Source organism: Podarcis gaigeae, assembly GCF_964106915.1.
Source record: "Podarcis gaigeae genome assembly, chromosome: 17".
NCBI lineage: Eukaryota > Metazoa > Chordata > Lepidosauria > Squamata > Lacertidae > Podarcis > Podarcis gaigeae.
The window spans coordinates 4418024-4435967 of record NC_139694.1 but is presented as its reverse complement, the minus strand read 5'-3'; the positions used below and the strand labels follow the sequence as shown (position 1 = coordinate 4435967).

At 46.2% G+C, this 17944-nt stretch overlaps 1 protein-coding gene and 1 long non-coding RNA gene across 2 annotated transcripts in view; both read left to right on the top strand.

The window, feature by feature from the left end:
* The window catches only part of PDE6B (phosphodiesterase 6B), a gene marked incomplete at its 5' end in the record, with an annotated part of 31289 nt that extends 15900 nt beyond the window's left edge, over positions 1-15389 (top strand). Inside the window, 7 exons of the mRNA XM_083720054.1 lie at positions 293-393; positions 1805-1912; positions 3766-3829; positions 5015-5089; positions 7247-7330; positions 14008-14164; positions 15241-15389. Coding sequence (XP_083576180.1) covers positions 293-393; positions 1805-1912; positions 3766-3829; positions 5015-5089; positions 7247-7330; positions 14008-14164; positions 15241-15302 — 651 coding nt within the window. The 3' untranslated portion in view covers positions 15303-15389. The remainder of the gene's footprint in view (positions 1-292; positions 394-1804; positions 1913-3765; positions 3830-5014; positions 5090-7246; positions 7331-14007; positions 14165-15240) is intronic.
* A 333-nt stretch (positions 15390-15722) lies between these two features.
* Positions 15723-17679, top strand: LOC310835394. Its single transcript, XR_014559632.1, has 3 exons — positions 15723-16432; positions 16484-16576; positions 17340-17679. It is a non-coding gene; the product is annotated as an uncharacterized lncRNA (long non-coding RNA).
* The last annotated feature ends 265 nt before the right edge of the window (positions 17680-17944 follow it).

Here is a 17944-nt window from a genome sequence, read left to right as displayed (position 1 = left end):
GGATTAGCGCTATTAGCGGTTTAGCGGCTTTTAGCGGATCAGCTGATAAGCGGCTTAGGGCTTAGGAAAAGGGGGGGGGGACCCATAGGAACTCGCAAGACATTTCGTCTTGCGAAGCAAGCGCATAGGGAAATTTGTTTTGCGAAGTGCCTCCAAAACGGAAAACCCTTTCGTCTAGTGGGTTTTCCGTCTTGCGAGACGTTCGTCTTGCGGGGCACCACTGTATCCAAAATGATGCATGACAGACGAATTCTAGTCTTCCACTCTGATCTATACATTTCCCCCTCTTTAGTCTCTGAACATTTACCAGAACCTTAACCGGAGGCAATTTGAGCATGTGAATCAATTGATGGATATTGCCATTATAGCTACGGACTTAGCATTGTACTTCAAGTAAGTTATCAATAGATTTGCTATGGAAATTCAAGATGGTGGATGTTTTCCTTCAAAGCATTCATTTATATTCTTATGGAGAAGGAAGCAGAACAAGCTGAGGATGGGATATAGGATTGGCATTCTCCCTGGTATCGTATCTCAAGTGCCCACGCAGTCTATTTAGGAGATATACTATAGTTCTTTTTCTTTCAGGGACAATTGTCCCCCGGCTGTTGCTGGCAAAACAACACACACAACACAAAAAGGGAATGGGAGGGGTGGAAGAGTGATTGCTGAGGCAAAGCAGAAGAGCCACACAGTTCTTTGTATGGAAAGTGGCTTATTTGTTTTGGTTCAAGTTAAAGCCAAGGATAGGAAGTCAACTCTTAAAAACTTCCTATGTGCATGCAGTTAGCCTGCAGAAAATATCCCGTTGTCTTTCCATTTTAGAGACAATCTGGTCTAATCTACAGCAACAAAGCATATAAAAAACAACAACAGCAGTAAAACTCTGCCATTTACTGCCTTTGAGTAATAATAATAATTTATTATTTATACCCCACCCATCTGGCTGGGTTTCCCCAGCCACTCTGGGCGTCTTCCAACAAAGTATTAAAATACAGTGGTCTGTTAAACATTAAAAGCTTCCCTTAACAGGGCTGCCTTCAGATGTCTTCTAAAAGTCTGGTAGTTGTTCTTCTCTTTGACATCTGGTGGGAGGGCGTTCCACAGGGCGGGTGCCACTACCGAGAAGGCCCTCTGCCTGGTTCCCTGTAACCTCACTTCTCGCAGTGAAGGAACCGCCAGAAGACCCTCAGAGTTGGACCTTGGTGTCCGGGCTGAACGATGGGGGTGGAGACACTCCTTCTGATATACAGGACTGAGGCCGTTTAGGGCTTTAAAGGTCAGCACCAACACTTTGAATTGTGCTCGGAAACGTACTGGGAACCAATGTAGATTGGCTTTCAAGACCAGTGTTATGTGGTCTCGGCGGCCGAATAGTGTCCAGATAAGGTCTCTGTCCAATGCTAGGACAGTCCCAGGGGCAAAACCTTATCTAATACAGTGAAGGGAGTTTTATCTCGTAGGTTCTTTCTCATTCTTCTGATCTTTGTGAGTTTATCTTGGAAGAAAGGTGAGAGATAAGGAGAAAATGTGGTATATGAGCTAACTATGGCTATACCCCACCACCCATAAAAATGAGGTGCCAATATTTGTATACTGATAAAAGTGCCACCAGCACAAAATGGCTCCCCTAGACAGCAAAAAAACCTAAAAAAGTAACTTGAGTGATTAAAAAAAACACACCTTGAAGAGCTTTTGCTCTTAGTATTGGGCTATCCAAAGATGATATGAATTCATATCAAGGCATAGAAAGGGTTTAACCTTCTTTCATTTCCTATCTGCAACCTTGTTGTTATTTTTTAAGAAAGAGGACAATGTTTCAGAAGATTGTTGATGAATCCAAAACCTACAACAGTGAGAGAGAGTGGGTTGAATATTTGTCCTTGGAAACAACAAAAAAAGAGATTATCATGTAAGTGATTTTTTTACGAAACAAAAATGGTTTGCCTGAACAAATGAGTGACAATGAGCAACCATGATATCTGTTTCATATGTCAAATATTTATATTGAGGCAAGCTGTTCAGTAACATCCTGAGAGGTCAGATGATGCTCTTGAAATCACATACTTGGTGCAGCTACAGCAATAGATCATGGGGGGGGGGGCAGAATCCCAGGAAAATGCATTTTTATGCTTTGGACCACAACCCCCCAACAGACAAAGAAGCATCAGTATTCAATCCCTGTGGTAAGGACCTCTGGTTTTTCAGGAACTAAAGCACAACTTAAACGCAATTTTGTTCATTGGGTTTGTCGGCATTATTATTTACATCTGCTTAAAGAGAACAGGGCATTTGCAGTTTCATCTTCAGCCATGATCCATCTGTGCTGATTCAGCTGTTCCAGGCCTTGAATCTGAAAAAAAAACAGACTGAGGATACTCCACAAGGTGTCTAAATCTACTCTTCAAAGCTTTTAACGGTTCCCTGCCACTAGGGCCCATGCTCAGAGCAGAGTGTGCTTCTCAGTAATTGAAACTGATTGGATTAGATGAGTCATTTTAGCAGCAGCTAAGGAACCAGGAGCCCTTTAGGACTGGGGATTAAAAATGGAGGCTTTAAAGACATGGGCAATGTGGCTAGCTGCTACATTAGCAACTATACTGCACACACACACACACACACACACACACACATAGGGTGGGTTTTGAGGCATGAAAGGAAATAACTGTGCCAGTGTTCCGCAGTGCATCATATACATTAGATGCATAGGCATAGAAGCTCACCCCGTCTTTGCTACTAAGTCTTTTATAGGAACTATAAACCCAGGATTAAGGAGATTTGACTACAAGGTCAAAAGAGGCAATCGTGTTATCTAGACATATGACAGGCTTGCCACAGCCAACTGTACCATCCCAACTAAATTTAATAAATATGTTTTCAGGATAAAATGAAAATTCTATCTTGGTAGAATTCTGGGGTATAGGGCTGAATCAAGGATTTTTGCCGCCTGAGGCAAAGGACAAGATGGCTTCCCCTCTCTATTTCATGCACAGAAACCAACTGGACTGGCAGTTGAGTACAGTGGTACCTTGGGTTAAGTACTTAGTTCGTTCTGGAGGTCCGTACTTAACCTGAAATTGTTCTTAACCTGAAGCACCACTTTAGCTAATGGGGCCTCCTGCTGCCGCTGCGCCACCAGAGCCCGATTTCTGTTCTTATCCTGAAGCAAAGTTCTTAACCTGAAGCACTATTTCTGGCTTAGTGGAGTGTGTAACCTGAAGTGTATGTAACCTGAAGTGTATGTAACCCGAGGTACCACTGTATTATCATTTCAACACTGGTCATGGGATAGTTTCCTTCACAGCAGCTGAGGCAGCAGTCTTGTTTGGGAAATGAGGGCAGGCCGGGCCATTATCATAGGTCCTCCGATGGAGAGGAAAGGCTGGGGAGCTTCAGAGAACTGGCCAGGGCGCTGCTGCCGCTGCCCACTAACATCGGCTCTCAGTTAGGGCTGATCCTGTTGGTGTAAAACAACACCAGGACAAAGTAGATTCTGCAGCCAGGAGAAACAGACTTCTACACTCAAGTCTCAATTCTTTCTCCATGCCAAATCTCACATTTCTCAGACTGATTCCACTCTGCCAAACCTCCTTGATGCCTTCTAAGTGTTGTAAGTGGGACTGCTTTTAAGATTGCTCATAAGTTTAACATGTGCAAAATACAGCAGCAAATTGCTGCCCAGGACAGGGGGAACGGAACTTCCATTACCTGTCTTAACTACACTGATTCTCTGTTTCTCTTCTGCCCCACCCTCTTTTTCTATAGGGCTATGATGATGACTGCCTGTGACTTATCTGCTATCACAAAACCCTGGGAAGTACAGAGTAAGGTCAGGTGCCCAGTGCAGAGTGCCCATTCTTTAATGCATAGACTAAGAGCACATTACTGGGACGCGGGTGGTGCTGTGGGTTAAACCACAGAGCCTAGGACTTGCCGATCAGAGGTTTGGCGGTTTGAATCCCTGCGATGGGGTGAGCTCCCGTTGCTCAGTCCCTGCTCCTGCCAACCTAGGAGTTCGAAAGCTCATCAAAGTGCAAGTAGATAAATAGGTACCGCTGTGGTGGGAAGGTAAATGGCATTTCCATGCACAATTCAAAGGGGAGGCAGCATATAAGATTTAATGAGCATATATATTTAATTTGACAGTGTGTGAAAAAGTGTTCCGGGTCTAGTAGCAGAACACAGAAGATGTAAGGAATTCTTTCCATGCATCAGTAGAGATTGGATTTTAAAAAATATGATTAACTTCAACAAAAGCTGGAAATAAAAAAGTTTGGGGAAAGAAGTAACCATTGAAACTGTTGGTTTTGCAAGCCCCCTCCATAGAGGCTGGCCCCTCTCACTGTCCTCGGAGCTTGCTTACCGGTAACCTCCTCTGGCTGATATCCAGACAGACCAGGGAGATTTTGATAGGCGACATTTTTCCAAGCGTGGGTAAAATGCACAACCCCTCCCTCCTGCTTCCGCAGGAGAAAGAAAATAAGTCAGAAATCTATTTACATGATGTTTATTTCTGACATTACAGCACTAGAGAAAAACACGTCCTTTCAGTTCAGTTCTTCTAGCACGTCTGACAAACTTCCTGAACATACGCAAACGGAAGGTTTCAAATTACACTCTTCACAAAGACTTATCCAGCCTGTGAACGTCCTGGGAAACTCTTCTTTCCCACAGATAGGCGCATCATGTGATGTCAACAATCTGGCTGTCTGCAGCGGTGATGTTTCCATATACTGACAGAAACATGTTCCCCACCCTAATTATTCTAAAAGTGAGCACTGATAGCAGTAAGGGAATTTATTATCCAGTATGCAAGCTGTCATGCTGGCCACATGACCTGGAAAAACTGTCTGCAGACAAATGTCAGCTCCCTCAGCCAGTAAAGCGAGATGAGCGCTGCAACCCCAGAGTTGTTCGCGACTGGACTTCACTGTCAGGAGTCCTTTATCTTTTTATGAAAGCTGCTAAACTGCAAATGCCCCAAAGCTTAGGCATTTGTTTTTCTTGGATACAGGTGGCACTACTTGTAGCAGCTGAATTCTGGGAACAAGGAGATATGGAAAGAAATGTACTTCAGCAACAACCTATTGTAAGTTCCCTCCCCACACTTTTTATTACAGTATTTTCAAAGTTGATGTAAAAAAAGAAAAGAAATCAGAGTGACTATATATGGAATAATCTAATAAAGGTGAAGTGGAAAACAATGCTATCAAGGATAAAAAAACACCATATAATTACAAACTAACAATGTAAAACCAAAACCAAATCAGTAAGATGGAAACCCATGTCTCTCCTTGTTTCGTATTCCAGCATATTTTAAAGGGGGGGGGGCATTCTTGTTAAAACTCATTGTACCCTTTATGATTTATGATTTACTCATAAGATCCATGATTTACTCATAAGATCCATGAGATCTTGCTTAAAATGGCCGAATCCCACAATTTAACAAGACACTCCTGAATTTTTGAGTGCTGTCCATGTAGAACGATTGGGCCATTATAAAGAGATTTAGTGGTTCTTAATTGATTGGCGATGTGGTATGTTGTACTGTATTATTTATGCAAATTGATTTTCTCTGGAGTTAAAGATCTGACTGGGAAAAACCTTGTTATGCTGAGCTCATATTTTGCACAATTTGTATCCGGTGTCTGTTTGATAATGTGTGGTTTGTTATGCCTAATAAAGGATAACAAGCCACTCACATAGCTATGCCATTTCCTTCTCCTCTTCCCTAATAATAACAATAATAATAATAATAATAATAATAATAATAATAATAATAATAATAATAATAAATAATAAATACTTGACATAAAGTAGTGCAACCAAATGAAGCAATAATTTCTCTTTGCCTTTTGGAGATTCTTTCAAGTATATTTATAGAAAATGGACTCTACACATATTCTGTAACCCCAAATCATTTTGGGAGTGTGTGTGTGTGGATATTTCTTAAAACCTGTTCCAACCTTAGTAGAAAAAACAGTGCATTGTCTCTATTCATTTTCAGCAGGGAACAGGCAATGGTACAGCCGGGGGTAGCCTTGTCGAACATGAACATCACACCAGAATCATGATTTGAGTCCTTCCACATGGGGTAGCTGTCCTCCCCCCCCCCGCACACTTAACCATAAGAAGATGAGGAAAATGAGGGGTGGAGGATCCCCACCCCTGTTTTAGTGGGAGCCAAATCACAAAAATTAAGTTCCCACTGCATGATAATCCTCCCAGTGCAATACCAGAGCAGGAAACAGTAGCCACCAAATTATATATGAAATAGTAAAGGAGTACATTAAGAGACAGGGGCGCGGGTGGCGCTGTGGGCTAAACCACAGAGCCTAGGACTTGCCGATCAGAAGGTTGGCGGTTCGAATCCCCGCGACGGGGTGAGCTCCCATTGCTCGGTCCCTGCTCCTGCCAACCTGGCAGTTCGAAAGCACGTCAAAGTGCAAGGGTACCACTCAGGCGGGAAGGTAAACAGTGTTTCCATGCGCTGCTCTGGTTCGCCAGAAGCGGCTTAGTCATGCTGGCCACATGACCCGGAAGCTGTATGCACATGACTCGGAAGCTGTATCCCTCGGCCAATAAAGCTAGATGAGCGCCGCAACCCCAGAGTCGGTCACGACTGGACCTAATGGTCAGGGGTCTCTTTACCCTTTACCTTTACATTAAGAGACATCACTTCATTGATATTGTACAGAATCCTCCTTTGCAGAGGACAGATCTCTATTTGAAGGTGTCCTGCATTTGAAGCTGCCCAGTCTAAGTCTGGTTTAAAGATAAGAAACCATAAAAAGGACAGCCGCCGCCCTGAAAGTGCCTATCAGCATTTTGTAGCCCCTAGGAAGCAGGTGAACAGGTATTCAAGTCACCCGGTGCCCTTCTGTACTGCGGTGAGATGTATTTCTATTTAAATTACAATAATTATTTCTAAATTTCCACCTAATGCATATAAACCACCATATGCAAATTGGTGCCTCCCCTTTTTTTTTGATGATGCAAATCCTCCTTTTTGGCAGTGAATAACTGAGTGCTGATCTTGCCCCCTTACCAACAGTCTTGCTGATTACAGCCCATTTATTTTGACCCACAAAAGTTAAAGGAAGCCACTAAGAATAGTGTGCACTTTTATCTGTAGAACACAGTCCTGGCTTCAGTTTCTTGGCCAGGACATTATTACTAGAGCGCAACAGAGACCAAAACAAATGATTATAATGATTTTTAAAGTTATTGCTGGTTTTTTTCCTAGCCTATGATGGACAGAAGGAAAGCTGCTGAGCTTCCAAAACTTCAAGTTGGTTTCATTGACTTTGTATGCACCTTTGTTTATAAGGTAAGAAGTTAGTACCTACTAGGCCCTTAAACTCTAGCTACTGGTAGTTAAGGTAAATAATTTTTAATTAGAGCTAACATTTTCAAATAAATAATGACACAATTTAGGAAACTAGGATTGCTTCTGCACTAGATGTTTCCTCAACAATACTTTGTTTGCTCACATATTATTGTTGCATTCTTGTACTTTCTGTGTTGTCCTCCCCGTTTTTTTCAGGCCTGATTTGTGGCAAATTTTTGCAACGCAACCCAGTTCTAGGTAAATTTTTTTTACCACTGGATGGTTAAATCCAGTCAAAGGCAACTATGGGGTTGTGGCACTCATCTTACTTTCAGACCGAGGGAGCCGGCATTTATCCACAGACAGCTTTTTCCGGGTCATGTGGCCAGCAGGACTAAACTGCTTCTGGTGCAACGGGACACAGTAACAGAAACCAGAGCGCATGGAAACCCCGTTTACCTTCTCGCCACAGCTGTACCTATTTATCTACTTGCACTGGCATGCTTTCAAACTGCTGGGTTGGCAGGAGTTGGGACAGAGCAATGGGAGCTCACCCCGTCATGGGGATTTGAACTGCCAACCTTCCAATCGGCAAGGCCAAGAGGCTCAGTGGTTTAGACCACAGTGCCACCCATGTCCCAGTTATAGAACTACCATGTGTACTATGGATAGGCAATTTGCTATTGATGCTCTTAAGGGATTCTTAAAGGCTACCCTGAGATTAAGAATCTCATGCTCTACTAACTGAGCTATGAACATACTTAGGAACTGAGCAATGGCTACATAACTTCTTACCTCTCAACTGTCCCTCTCAGCTTACTCTGGATGAGATCAGTAAGGAACACACCTATGCTGTTAATTTTCTTGAAAACAATCTACCACTTGGTTTAAGAAGAAAGTTGGATTGATGTTGTGATGGGATGTTGAGCTGCTTGTGCGTAAAAGAATAGTCCCTCAGAGTTTGCTCAACTTAGCAACGCTCTGTCTTTAGCGGAGCCCTTAAGCATGGCTCCCTCAGTCGCTGGCAGAATCCGACAGTGGGCGTTTACGGAATCTACTCCAGCATAGAAGCTCCTTGACGGAAACGCGTCGTCTGGACTCTCGGCGCAACAGTTTCCGGCGAGGAGTGGGAGTAGCTATGGGAGGACCTGAGACTTCTCCGCTGTTATCGCTGGAAGACTCCCTGAGCCACTCTTTCGTCTCTCTCTCTTTCTGTTCTCCCACACTCCCCCTGCTGGTGCCTTCCTTTGCTGCTGAGTCTCTCCTAACTTCTGAGAGCCCCTCCACCTCCTGCTTCTCCGATGGCAGTTCCCTGACATCCACCTCCCCTCCAGGGCCCCCTTCACCCCCTCCCGCCCCCTCCCCTGCTGGCGGTGAGGATGGAAAACCCCGGAAAGAACACTCCTCATCATCAGAGGATTCAAACACTTCTCTCCACAGCCTCCCGTCTCTTCTCCCTGTGTCCTCCTCCTCGTCGGAGTCTATTCCCTCTTCCAGCCCTGATTCTGGAAACCCTTCAAACTCCTCTTCCTCATCGGTGGTACCGAAGTATTCCCTCCTGAGCCGTCCCACGGGCTGAGGTTTCCTTGGAAACCGTTGATGAAACGTTTCTATTAAAACCTCGTCATTGACCTCCTCTGCCGGTACCCTTGTGTTTTCCGACTCCGCTTCCCCTTCCCATTCTACCAAATACTCCACCTGATTCCCTTTCCACCTGGAATCAATGATTTCTGCCACATGTATGTTGCGTTCCCTTTCTTCTATGACTGGCGTTTGAGTAACCTCCCTCTCACGTTCCCCCCAATCTCGCCCCTCTTGGTATGGCGACTAGAGACCTGTGAAATACTAGGTGCAGTTTCATGTGGTTGGGCAATCTGAGTTTGAATGCCACTGGGTTGACCTGTTGTATGACCTCAAAGGGTCCCAGCCGTTTGGGTCTCAATTTCGTACACCCTCCCTTGAACGGCAGTCCTTGGGTGGATAGCCACACCCTGTCCCCCACCCTTATGGTTTCACCTTCCCTTCTGCTTCTGTCTGCTTGCTTCTTGTATTCTTCCTTGGCCCTCTCTAAGTTAAGTCGGAGTTGCCAGTGGATCTCTTCCATCTCTTCAACAAAGTGTTCCGCAGCCGGGACACTCCATCTCTCCCCTCCTTCTCCTGGAAATGCCCTGGGATGACACCCATAATTAGCCAGGAAGGGACTTATCCCTGTGGACACATTCTCCGCGTTGTTGTAGGCAAATTCTGCCAGGGCCAACTTATCTACCCAATCATTTTCTCTGTCACTTACATAACACCTCAGGTATTGTTGTAAAATCCCGTTTGCCCTTTCCGCCTGCCCATTGGTTTCTGGGTGCCGGGCAGTTGAAAAATTGACTTCCACGTGCAGTAAGCTCATGAGCTTCCTCCAGAACCTGGAAGTAAATTGTTTCCCTCTGTCACTGACCACCCTCAAGGGGGCGCCATGCAACCTGAAAATATGCTCTACAAACAACTTGGCGGTTTCTTCTGCTGTGACCGCGTGTGAACAGGCTATAAAATGGCACATCTTAGTTAATAGGTCTACCACCACCATGACAGCTGTCTTCCCTTTGGATTTTGGCAGGTCCGTCATAAAATCTATGGATACTGCCTCCCATGGCCTTTCTGGTGTGGGTAAGGGCTCCAATAGCCCCGCTGGTGCCAGCCTCTCCCCTTTTGCTCGCTGGCACCTGTCGCACCCCCTGACATATTCCCGTACGTCTTCCCTCACCTTGGGCCACCAAAACTCCCTGGTAACCAACCACATGGTTTTGTGCTGCCCGAAGTGCTCCGCTGTGGGGTTGTCGTGTAACTGCTTGAGTACTCTGCCCCTCAGTTCCCCATCGGGTATGTACAGTGCCCCTTTGTAATACAACGCCCCGTTCTTTTCTTCAAACCCCCCTGTGCTCTTCCCTGTCCCCCTGAGTTCTCTGAGTTTCTCTTGGGCGTATTCATCGTTCTCGGTACCCTCTACCAGTTCTCTTTGCCCTACCAATGCCGCCCCACACACCCAGTGGTCCTCAGGGATGATATGCCTTTCCTCAGGCGCTCCCTCCCCCTCTAAATACTCAGGTTTTCTGGAAAGAGCGTCCGCCCTTACGTTCTCCGGACCTGGCACGTAACGAATTTCAAAATGGAATTTGGAGAACTCCTGGGCCCATCTCACTTGTCTCTGGTTCAGTACTCGGGCAGTTCTCCAATATTCCAGATTTTTGTGGTCGGTCCGCACTTGGACCTTGTGCTGTGCCCCAATCAACAAGTGTCGCCATCTCCGGAACGCTTCATGAATGGCGAGCAGTTCTCGGTCGTATATGGTGTAGTTCCTCTCGGATTTGTTCAACTTCCGCGAGAAGAAAGCGCACGGTCTCCATTCCGACGTATCTTTTCCCGGCTGTAGAAGCACAGCCCCCACCGCTCGGTCTGAAGCGTCTGTCTCCACTCTCATCGGTTGCTGTAGATCCACATGCAAAAGTTGCTCTTCCGACGCAAACGCCTTCTTTAATCTTTCGAACGCTCGCTGCGCCTCCTCCGTCCAGACAAATTTCTTCTTGCTGCTAAGACAATCAGTGATGGGCGCGGTTAAGTGGGCAAAGTTTTTGATGAACTTCTGATAGAAGTTTCCGAAGCCCAGGAACCTTTGCACGTCCTTCTTAGTTTTCGGTGTCTTCCATTCCAGTACCGCTTGAACCTTGCTGGGATCCATGGCCAATCCCTTGTCTGACAACCAGTACCCCAGGAATTCCACCTCCCTGGTATGAAACTGACACTTCTCCAGTTTCACCCACAGCTGGTTTTCTTGCAGTCTGCTCAGTACCTCCCTTACATCTCGCACATGCTGCTCCTCATTCTCTGAGTACACCAGGACGTCATCTAAGAACGCTACACAGTTCTTGTAAAGCAATGGTCCCAGTACGTGATTCATGAACGATTGAAAACAGGCCGAGCCTGCCTGTAGACCGAAGGGCATAACGAGGTACTCAAAGGCCCCCAAGGGGGTGAACATAGTGGTTTTCCACTCATCTCCCTTTCTCATACGTATCAGATTATAGGCCCCCCTTAGGTCCAGCTTGGTCAAAATTTTCCCTTTCCTCACCCGGGTCAAAATGTCATCGATTCTGGGCATGGGGAAAGTCACTGGTTCTGATACTGCATTTAGGGCCCGAAAGTCCACGACCAATCTGGGTTTATTAGTATTTTTTTTGTCCACAAAGAACACTGGGCTGCCCCCCACCGCTCGTGACTCTCTGATGAAACCTCGCTTGAGATTCTTGTCCTGCATCTCACTGTCTGACATTGCGTACAGCTTGCCCACTGGCAATTGTGCTCCTGGGAGTAAGTTAATTTGACAGTCAAAAGGTCTGTGCGGGGGCAGTTTATCTGCTTCTCTTTCGCTGAAGACGTCAATCAGGTCGGCGTATTGTCGTGGTACCTTCCCTTTATCTGTTACTTCCATCCCTGCTAGCGTGGCCTGGGTTCTTACTTGGGCTTCCCCTTCCTTGCAGTGTGCCAGGCAATGCGCTGACCCAAAGGAGACTATTCTCTGGTGCCATCCCACTAGCGGGTCATGCAGCGCTAGCCAGCTCATTCCCAAAATAATGGGCGCTCCTCCCAAGGTGGCCACATTAAACGCTATCAGTTCTGTGTGTCTTGCCACCCTCATTATCATTGGGACAGTCTGCTGGTTAACTTCTCCTCCCAACAGCGCCCTCCCATCAATCGTGGTCACCTGCAAAGGGTTACTTAAAGGGATAGTCTGTATCTGGTGTTCGGCTGCAAACTCCTTACTCATAAAATTACAGGAGCTGCCTGAGTCCAATAGCGCCTTTATCTTTAGTGGGTGTCCGTTTGGCAGCTCTAGCAACACCTCTATTACAAGCGCTGGTCTTGGTGGTTCCGGCGTGGGCACATTCACTGCTCTTTGGCCTGGCCGCTGTGCCCCAATGGTGGCAGCCAGGCGTTGGCTTTTACCTGAGCCGTAACTCCTTCCTCCTCCCCCCCAACAGCTCCCGCCATCCCTTGCCATTCCTTTCTTTGTGGACAGACTCTGGCAAAGTGACCTGGCTGTTGGCAGAGAAAACATTTCTTGGAGCTCTTTCCCTCCTTTTTCCGCCCTTCACTGGGGTTTGAAACTGCCCGCGCGTGCGCAGTTCCAATTTCCATCGGCTCTACTGGCGGTAAATGCTGCTCGGGAATCTCTGGAATGCGGAAATCCCTCCAACGTTCCCCCTTCCCTTCCCGCTTCTCCAAGGCTCTCGCCTCCTGGCGTGCTCCTATGGCCAGCGCTGATTTAGTCAGCTGGTCCATAGACTCCGCCCTGGGTGCCCGGGAAAGTTCGTCCTTCACCGCCGATGATAGCCCTTCTTCAAAGAGCATTTGAATGGGGTCCGCCGACAGATCCCACCCCAATTTATGGATCAACATGATGAACTCAGTCCAGTACTCACGGACAGATCGGCTCCCCTGTTTACACCCCATTAACTGTCTGCGCACCACTCCCTGTTCAATCTCGCTGGAAAACATCAGGTCCATGGCGCAAAAACTTCCTCGAGTCCTTTAGGGCGTCATTATTAGCTGCCATCAGGGGCCTCACCCAGTCCTTCGCCCCCCCTTCGAGATGGCCAATCACAAACGCTACCCTCAATTCCTCATCGGGAAAGTCATCAAACTGTAGATTGAGGGCATATTGCATCTCTGTTCTAAAGGCTTGATAGTTCCTGGGATCCCCCCCAAACTTCTGCACCAATCCTGGCACCTTCTTCGTGAGTGGGGTGGCTTTCCCCTTTTCTGCATCCTGAGCCCTCCTCTCCTCGAGCCTAGCCGTTTGCAGCGCTAGCTGGACCTCCAACATCCTGTACCTTTCTTCCAGGCTTGGAACTCCTCCAGCTCCTCCTGCTTCTCCAGCTCCTGCTGGGTTGCTCATGATGCCTCTCCTTGCACAAGCTGCTTTCAGAGACTGTCGGATTGCTGTGATGGGATGATGAGCTGCTTGTGCGTAAAAGAATAGTCCCTCAGAGTTTGCTCAACTTAGCAACGCTCTGTCTTTAGCGGAGCCCTTAAGCATGGCTCCCTCAGTCGCTGGCAGAATCCGACAGTGGGCGTTTACGGAATCTACTCCAGCATAGAAGCTCCTTGACGGAAACGCGTCGTCTGGACTCTCGGCGCAACAGTTTCCGGCGAGGAGTGGGAGTAGCTATGGGAGGACCTGAGACTTCTCCGCTGTTATCGCTGGAAGACTCCCTGAGCCACTCTTTCGTCTCTCTCTCTTTCTGTTCTCCCACACTCCCCCTGCTGGTGCCTTCCTTTGCTGCTGAGTCTCTCCTAACTTCTGAGAGCCCCTCCACCTCCTGCTTCTCCGATGGCAGTTCCCTGACAAATGTTGTGAATTGTATTTGAAATGTTAAATATGATCTTTCCCTCAGACATTTCTTAGCTACAGACTTACCACTGAAACTGAGAAACGTTTTAGAAAATGGATGTATTACAGATCTTATTATTATGGGTAATTCATTTTTAATCTGCAAGAAGAAACAAAAGTGCAACAATAAATATTTAAACATCACATACATTTTTAGTGATTGGTTTAAAGAGACAAGACAGCCAGAAAACTGGAAATGTTTTGGGTTTCTGCTGCTACTGACTTTTTTTGTTTGCATCAGGAATTTACACGGTTCCATTCAGAAATTCAGCCAATGTATGACAGACTACTGAACAACAGAAAAGAGTGGAAAGCCCTGGCAGATGAGTATGACGAGAAAATGAAAGCTTTAGAGGAAAAACAAAAGAAAGAAGAAGAGAAAATGGCTGCCAGTAGAGGTTAGAAAACAAATTCCATTTAAAATGTATCTGAAAAGGCTAATTTCCTCCATTTCTTTCCAGCTCCTGTTTTATACAAACCCCATCTAAAATTCTTGTGTGCTTATTACTGGATGCTGGATAAAACTAAGTAACTAGATACATACCACCCAACTTTTTTTAGGGGGAAAAAACAAGACGCTCTCCCAGGCGAGTCATACAACCCGTGCTGCAATCTCACGTGGAAAAAACGGGGTGTCCCTTTTTTCTGGGACACTTGGTGGATATGTGGATATCAAGGCATCCTACCTGAGGCAGCTTAATTAGCATAGCAACAGAGCAAGAGCATAATTTTGTTTAGGTGTTAAACATGAACTACTAGTTCACTCCCAGCCCTCTTCAGTCCTGAATTGATTTTCATATGCCCCAGTTTCATACACCTAATATACTTCACTGGGCAACAAAATATTTTGTTCAACATCAAAACCCACCTGCCAAAGATATCCCCCACTCAGCAAGAGCTGCCCCTTTCCTGCCCCTGCTCCTGCAATCTCAAAGCAATCTCTTATCATAGCTGTCAACTTTCAGATTTGAAAATAAGGGATCAGCAGCCTCACCTGTCCCGGGGACAGTCTATGGGATATCTAACAATCCGGGATAGCAGTGGGAAGCAGCGGGAAACGGCGCTGGAATAAGGGAATTTCCTGCAAAAAAAAAGGGGGAAGGTTGACAGCTATGCAGAAATTACCGTATTTTTCGCTCTATAAGACGCACAAGACCATGAGACGCACCTAGTTTTTCGAAGAGGAAAACAAGAAAAAAAATATTCTGAATCTCAGAATCCAGAACAACAATAGGGATTGCTGTGCAGTGAAAGCAGCGATCCCTCTTGCTGTTCTGGCTTCTGGGATAGCTGTGCAGCCTGCATTCGCTCCATAAGACACACACACATTTCCTCTTACTTTTTAGGAGGGAAAAAGTGAGTCTTATAGAGCAAAAAATACAGTAAGTAGGTTGTGCTTCATAGCCACACAGCTTTTAAAAATGGTCCTCCTAAAGCAGCTGACCCTAATAATGGCTGTTTTTTATTCCCGTAGGAACGATGGCAACCTGCAATGGGGAAAGCGTTCCCCCGTCTCCAACGTGTTGCATAATTTAAGTCAACAAAGGTCTGTTTCAGGGATCATGCAACACCTAGCCTGGATTTAACACAACCAGCAGTAGACCAAGAGTCACAGACATCCTGGCTGCCCGATGACTGCACCTGTATAATATATGTTATATAATATGTGTGTTACACTTTGTTTTTATGTGTACAGTGAAAACATATACAGTGGTACCTTGGGTTACATACGCTTCAGGTTACATACACTTCAGGTTACAGACTCCGCTAACCCAGAAATAGTACCTCGGGTTAAGAACTTTGCTTCAGGATGAGAACAGAAATTGTGCTCCACCGGCATGGTGGCAGCGGGAGACCCCATTAGCTAAAGTGGTGCTTGAAGTTAAGAACAGTTTCAGGTTAAGAATGGACCTCCAGAACGAATTAAGTATTTAACCCGAGGTACCACTGTATAGCTAAAAAGAAATGCCATCAAATATTCTGAGAGTCATCCCCTAGAACATTGTGTGTGTGTATGAATATCTATGTATCTGATGGGAATTGGTAAGAAGATATATGCATTATATTTAATCCTCTAGAGACCCACATGTGCAAGTTAACAAAACAGCTGGATGATTTTAAAACATGAGGCTAGCACGCAGAGAGCCCCAGCAGAGGAGTTCTAAGTCCCATAGTTAGGAAGTTAATGAACAGGAAAAGGCTATGAAACCTTATTTATTCTGTGTGAAGCCGGTGACTCCCTTTTTCCACTTTTTCCAATGGAACAGACCAAAGACCACAAAGTAAGTTTAAAATGTTTTATTTACAATTTCTAGATCTCAGACATGCATTTTTCTTATGTAGTTGCAATGGAATAATGCAAGTGAAATACTCCGGGTTGAAATTCAGCAGTTAGCTTCAGGCTGTTGTCTGAAGCAGGGAGGTCTTGAGAGACACATCCTGCTTCCATGACTGCATCATGGAGAGGGAGAAAGAGAAATGGGGGGGGGATGGGGACAGGAAACAGGCTTTACTTCCTCCCTCTCAAGAGAAGAGGGGGCATAACCTCACTGAGCCTACTCTAGTAATTGGAACTCTTTGTTCCTTAACCCTTTCATATACAAACTAGCAAACATGCAGGGTTTTTATTCAGCTGGAAATCACCAGAACTCAGTTCTGGCACCTCAGTTCTGGCACCATTGCCATTGTGAGAGAACAAGGGAAGCATCCATGGTGAGTTCTGGCACCTCATTGCCATTTTAAGAGAACAAGGGTGGTGCTGACGGTGAGTTCTGGCACCTCTTTTTCTAGAAAAGTAGCATTGCAAATATGTATTGTGGTTCAAGGGCCCGACCCCCGCGAAGTGAAATGAAGACACAAGGACACGTGATATAAGGTTAATGGGCTAGAAAAGGCCACAACTTTATTGATTACAGCAATGAAAAGGTATTGGCTTAGGCATTGGATCGAAACAAGTGGGTTTATTCACCAGGGGTTCATCACCTGTTGATGCTAATCCAACTATAGGCTCACCCCTGATGTCACCGAGGGTCATGCCATGGCCTCCCGCCAAGCAGGCATCAGACAGAATACACGACCGCCAGATTCCTTTAACGGAATACCCCTAAAAATTGAAGGCATAGGCGATGGCCACACCTAGCACTTCGACACACCACAACACATTATTCCAATGCCTAACCTACCCACCAATACCACAAAAGTTGTGACGATTGCTATGAGGTAGGCGAAAAACCAAAAAGCCTATTGCCAAATGGAAAAACTCCTACCAGGCCCCCCGGGCAACCAGGGTGACCAACCTAAGGTCCATAGCAAGGCCAATGACCTAAGCCCTAACTAAAAGGGAGTGGAGGGTGGGTGACTCGTGACGGGACAACGATGAGGAATGAGGCCAGGGAAAGGCTGGCACTGCAGCAAAAGGCTGCTGAACACGCCCCCACCATGGCACCTGGTTGGGTGGCCACCGGGGGGGTGTGAGTGCCAGCCAGGTGAGCTGGAGGCAGGGGGCAATGCCCCCTGCTGGGCGGTGCTCGGGCTCCCGCCCACAACCACTCCCCTCTCTTTCAGGGAGGAGAGTCTTTGTTAGGCTTGACTGCTAAAATTTCCCACACTATTTACAATATAGGTATGTAAATCAGTACAGTCATACCTTGGAAGTCGAATGGAATCCGTTCTGCAAGTCTGTTCAACTTCCAAAACATTCAAAAACCAAAGCATGGCTTCTGATTTGGCTACAGGATCAGAAGGTCGGCGGTTCCAATCCCCAAAACGGGGTGAACTCTTGTTGCTCAGTCCCTGCTCCTGCCAACCTAGCAGTTCGAAAGCACGTCAAAGATAAATAGGTAATGCTCCGGCGGGAAGGTAAACGGTGTTTCCGTGCGCTGCTCTGGTTCGTCAGAAGTGGCTTAGTCATGCCGGCCACATGACCCGGAAGCTGTACACCGGCTCCCTCGGCCAATAAAGCAAGATGAGCGCCGCAACCCCAGAGTCGGCCATGACTGGACCTAAATGGTCTGGGGTCCCTTTACTTTTACCTATACTTTAACAACCAGCCAGCAATTCTGGATCTCATCCTTGTAAATCCAAATGCCGTATCCTCACCTTCCCCATCAGGGAAAAAAGGGTGGAATTAATTAAGGGAGGGTGGAATTAATTTCTACATTGGGACCTGCTGCCCCTGT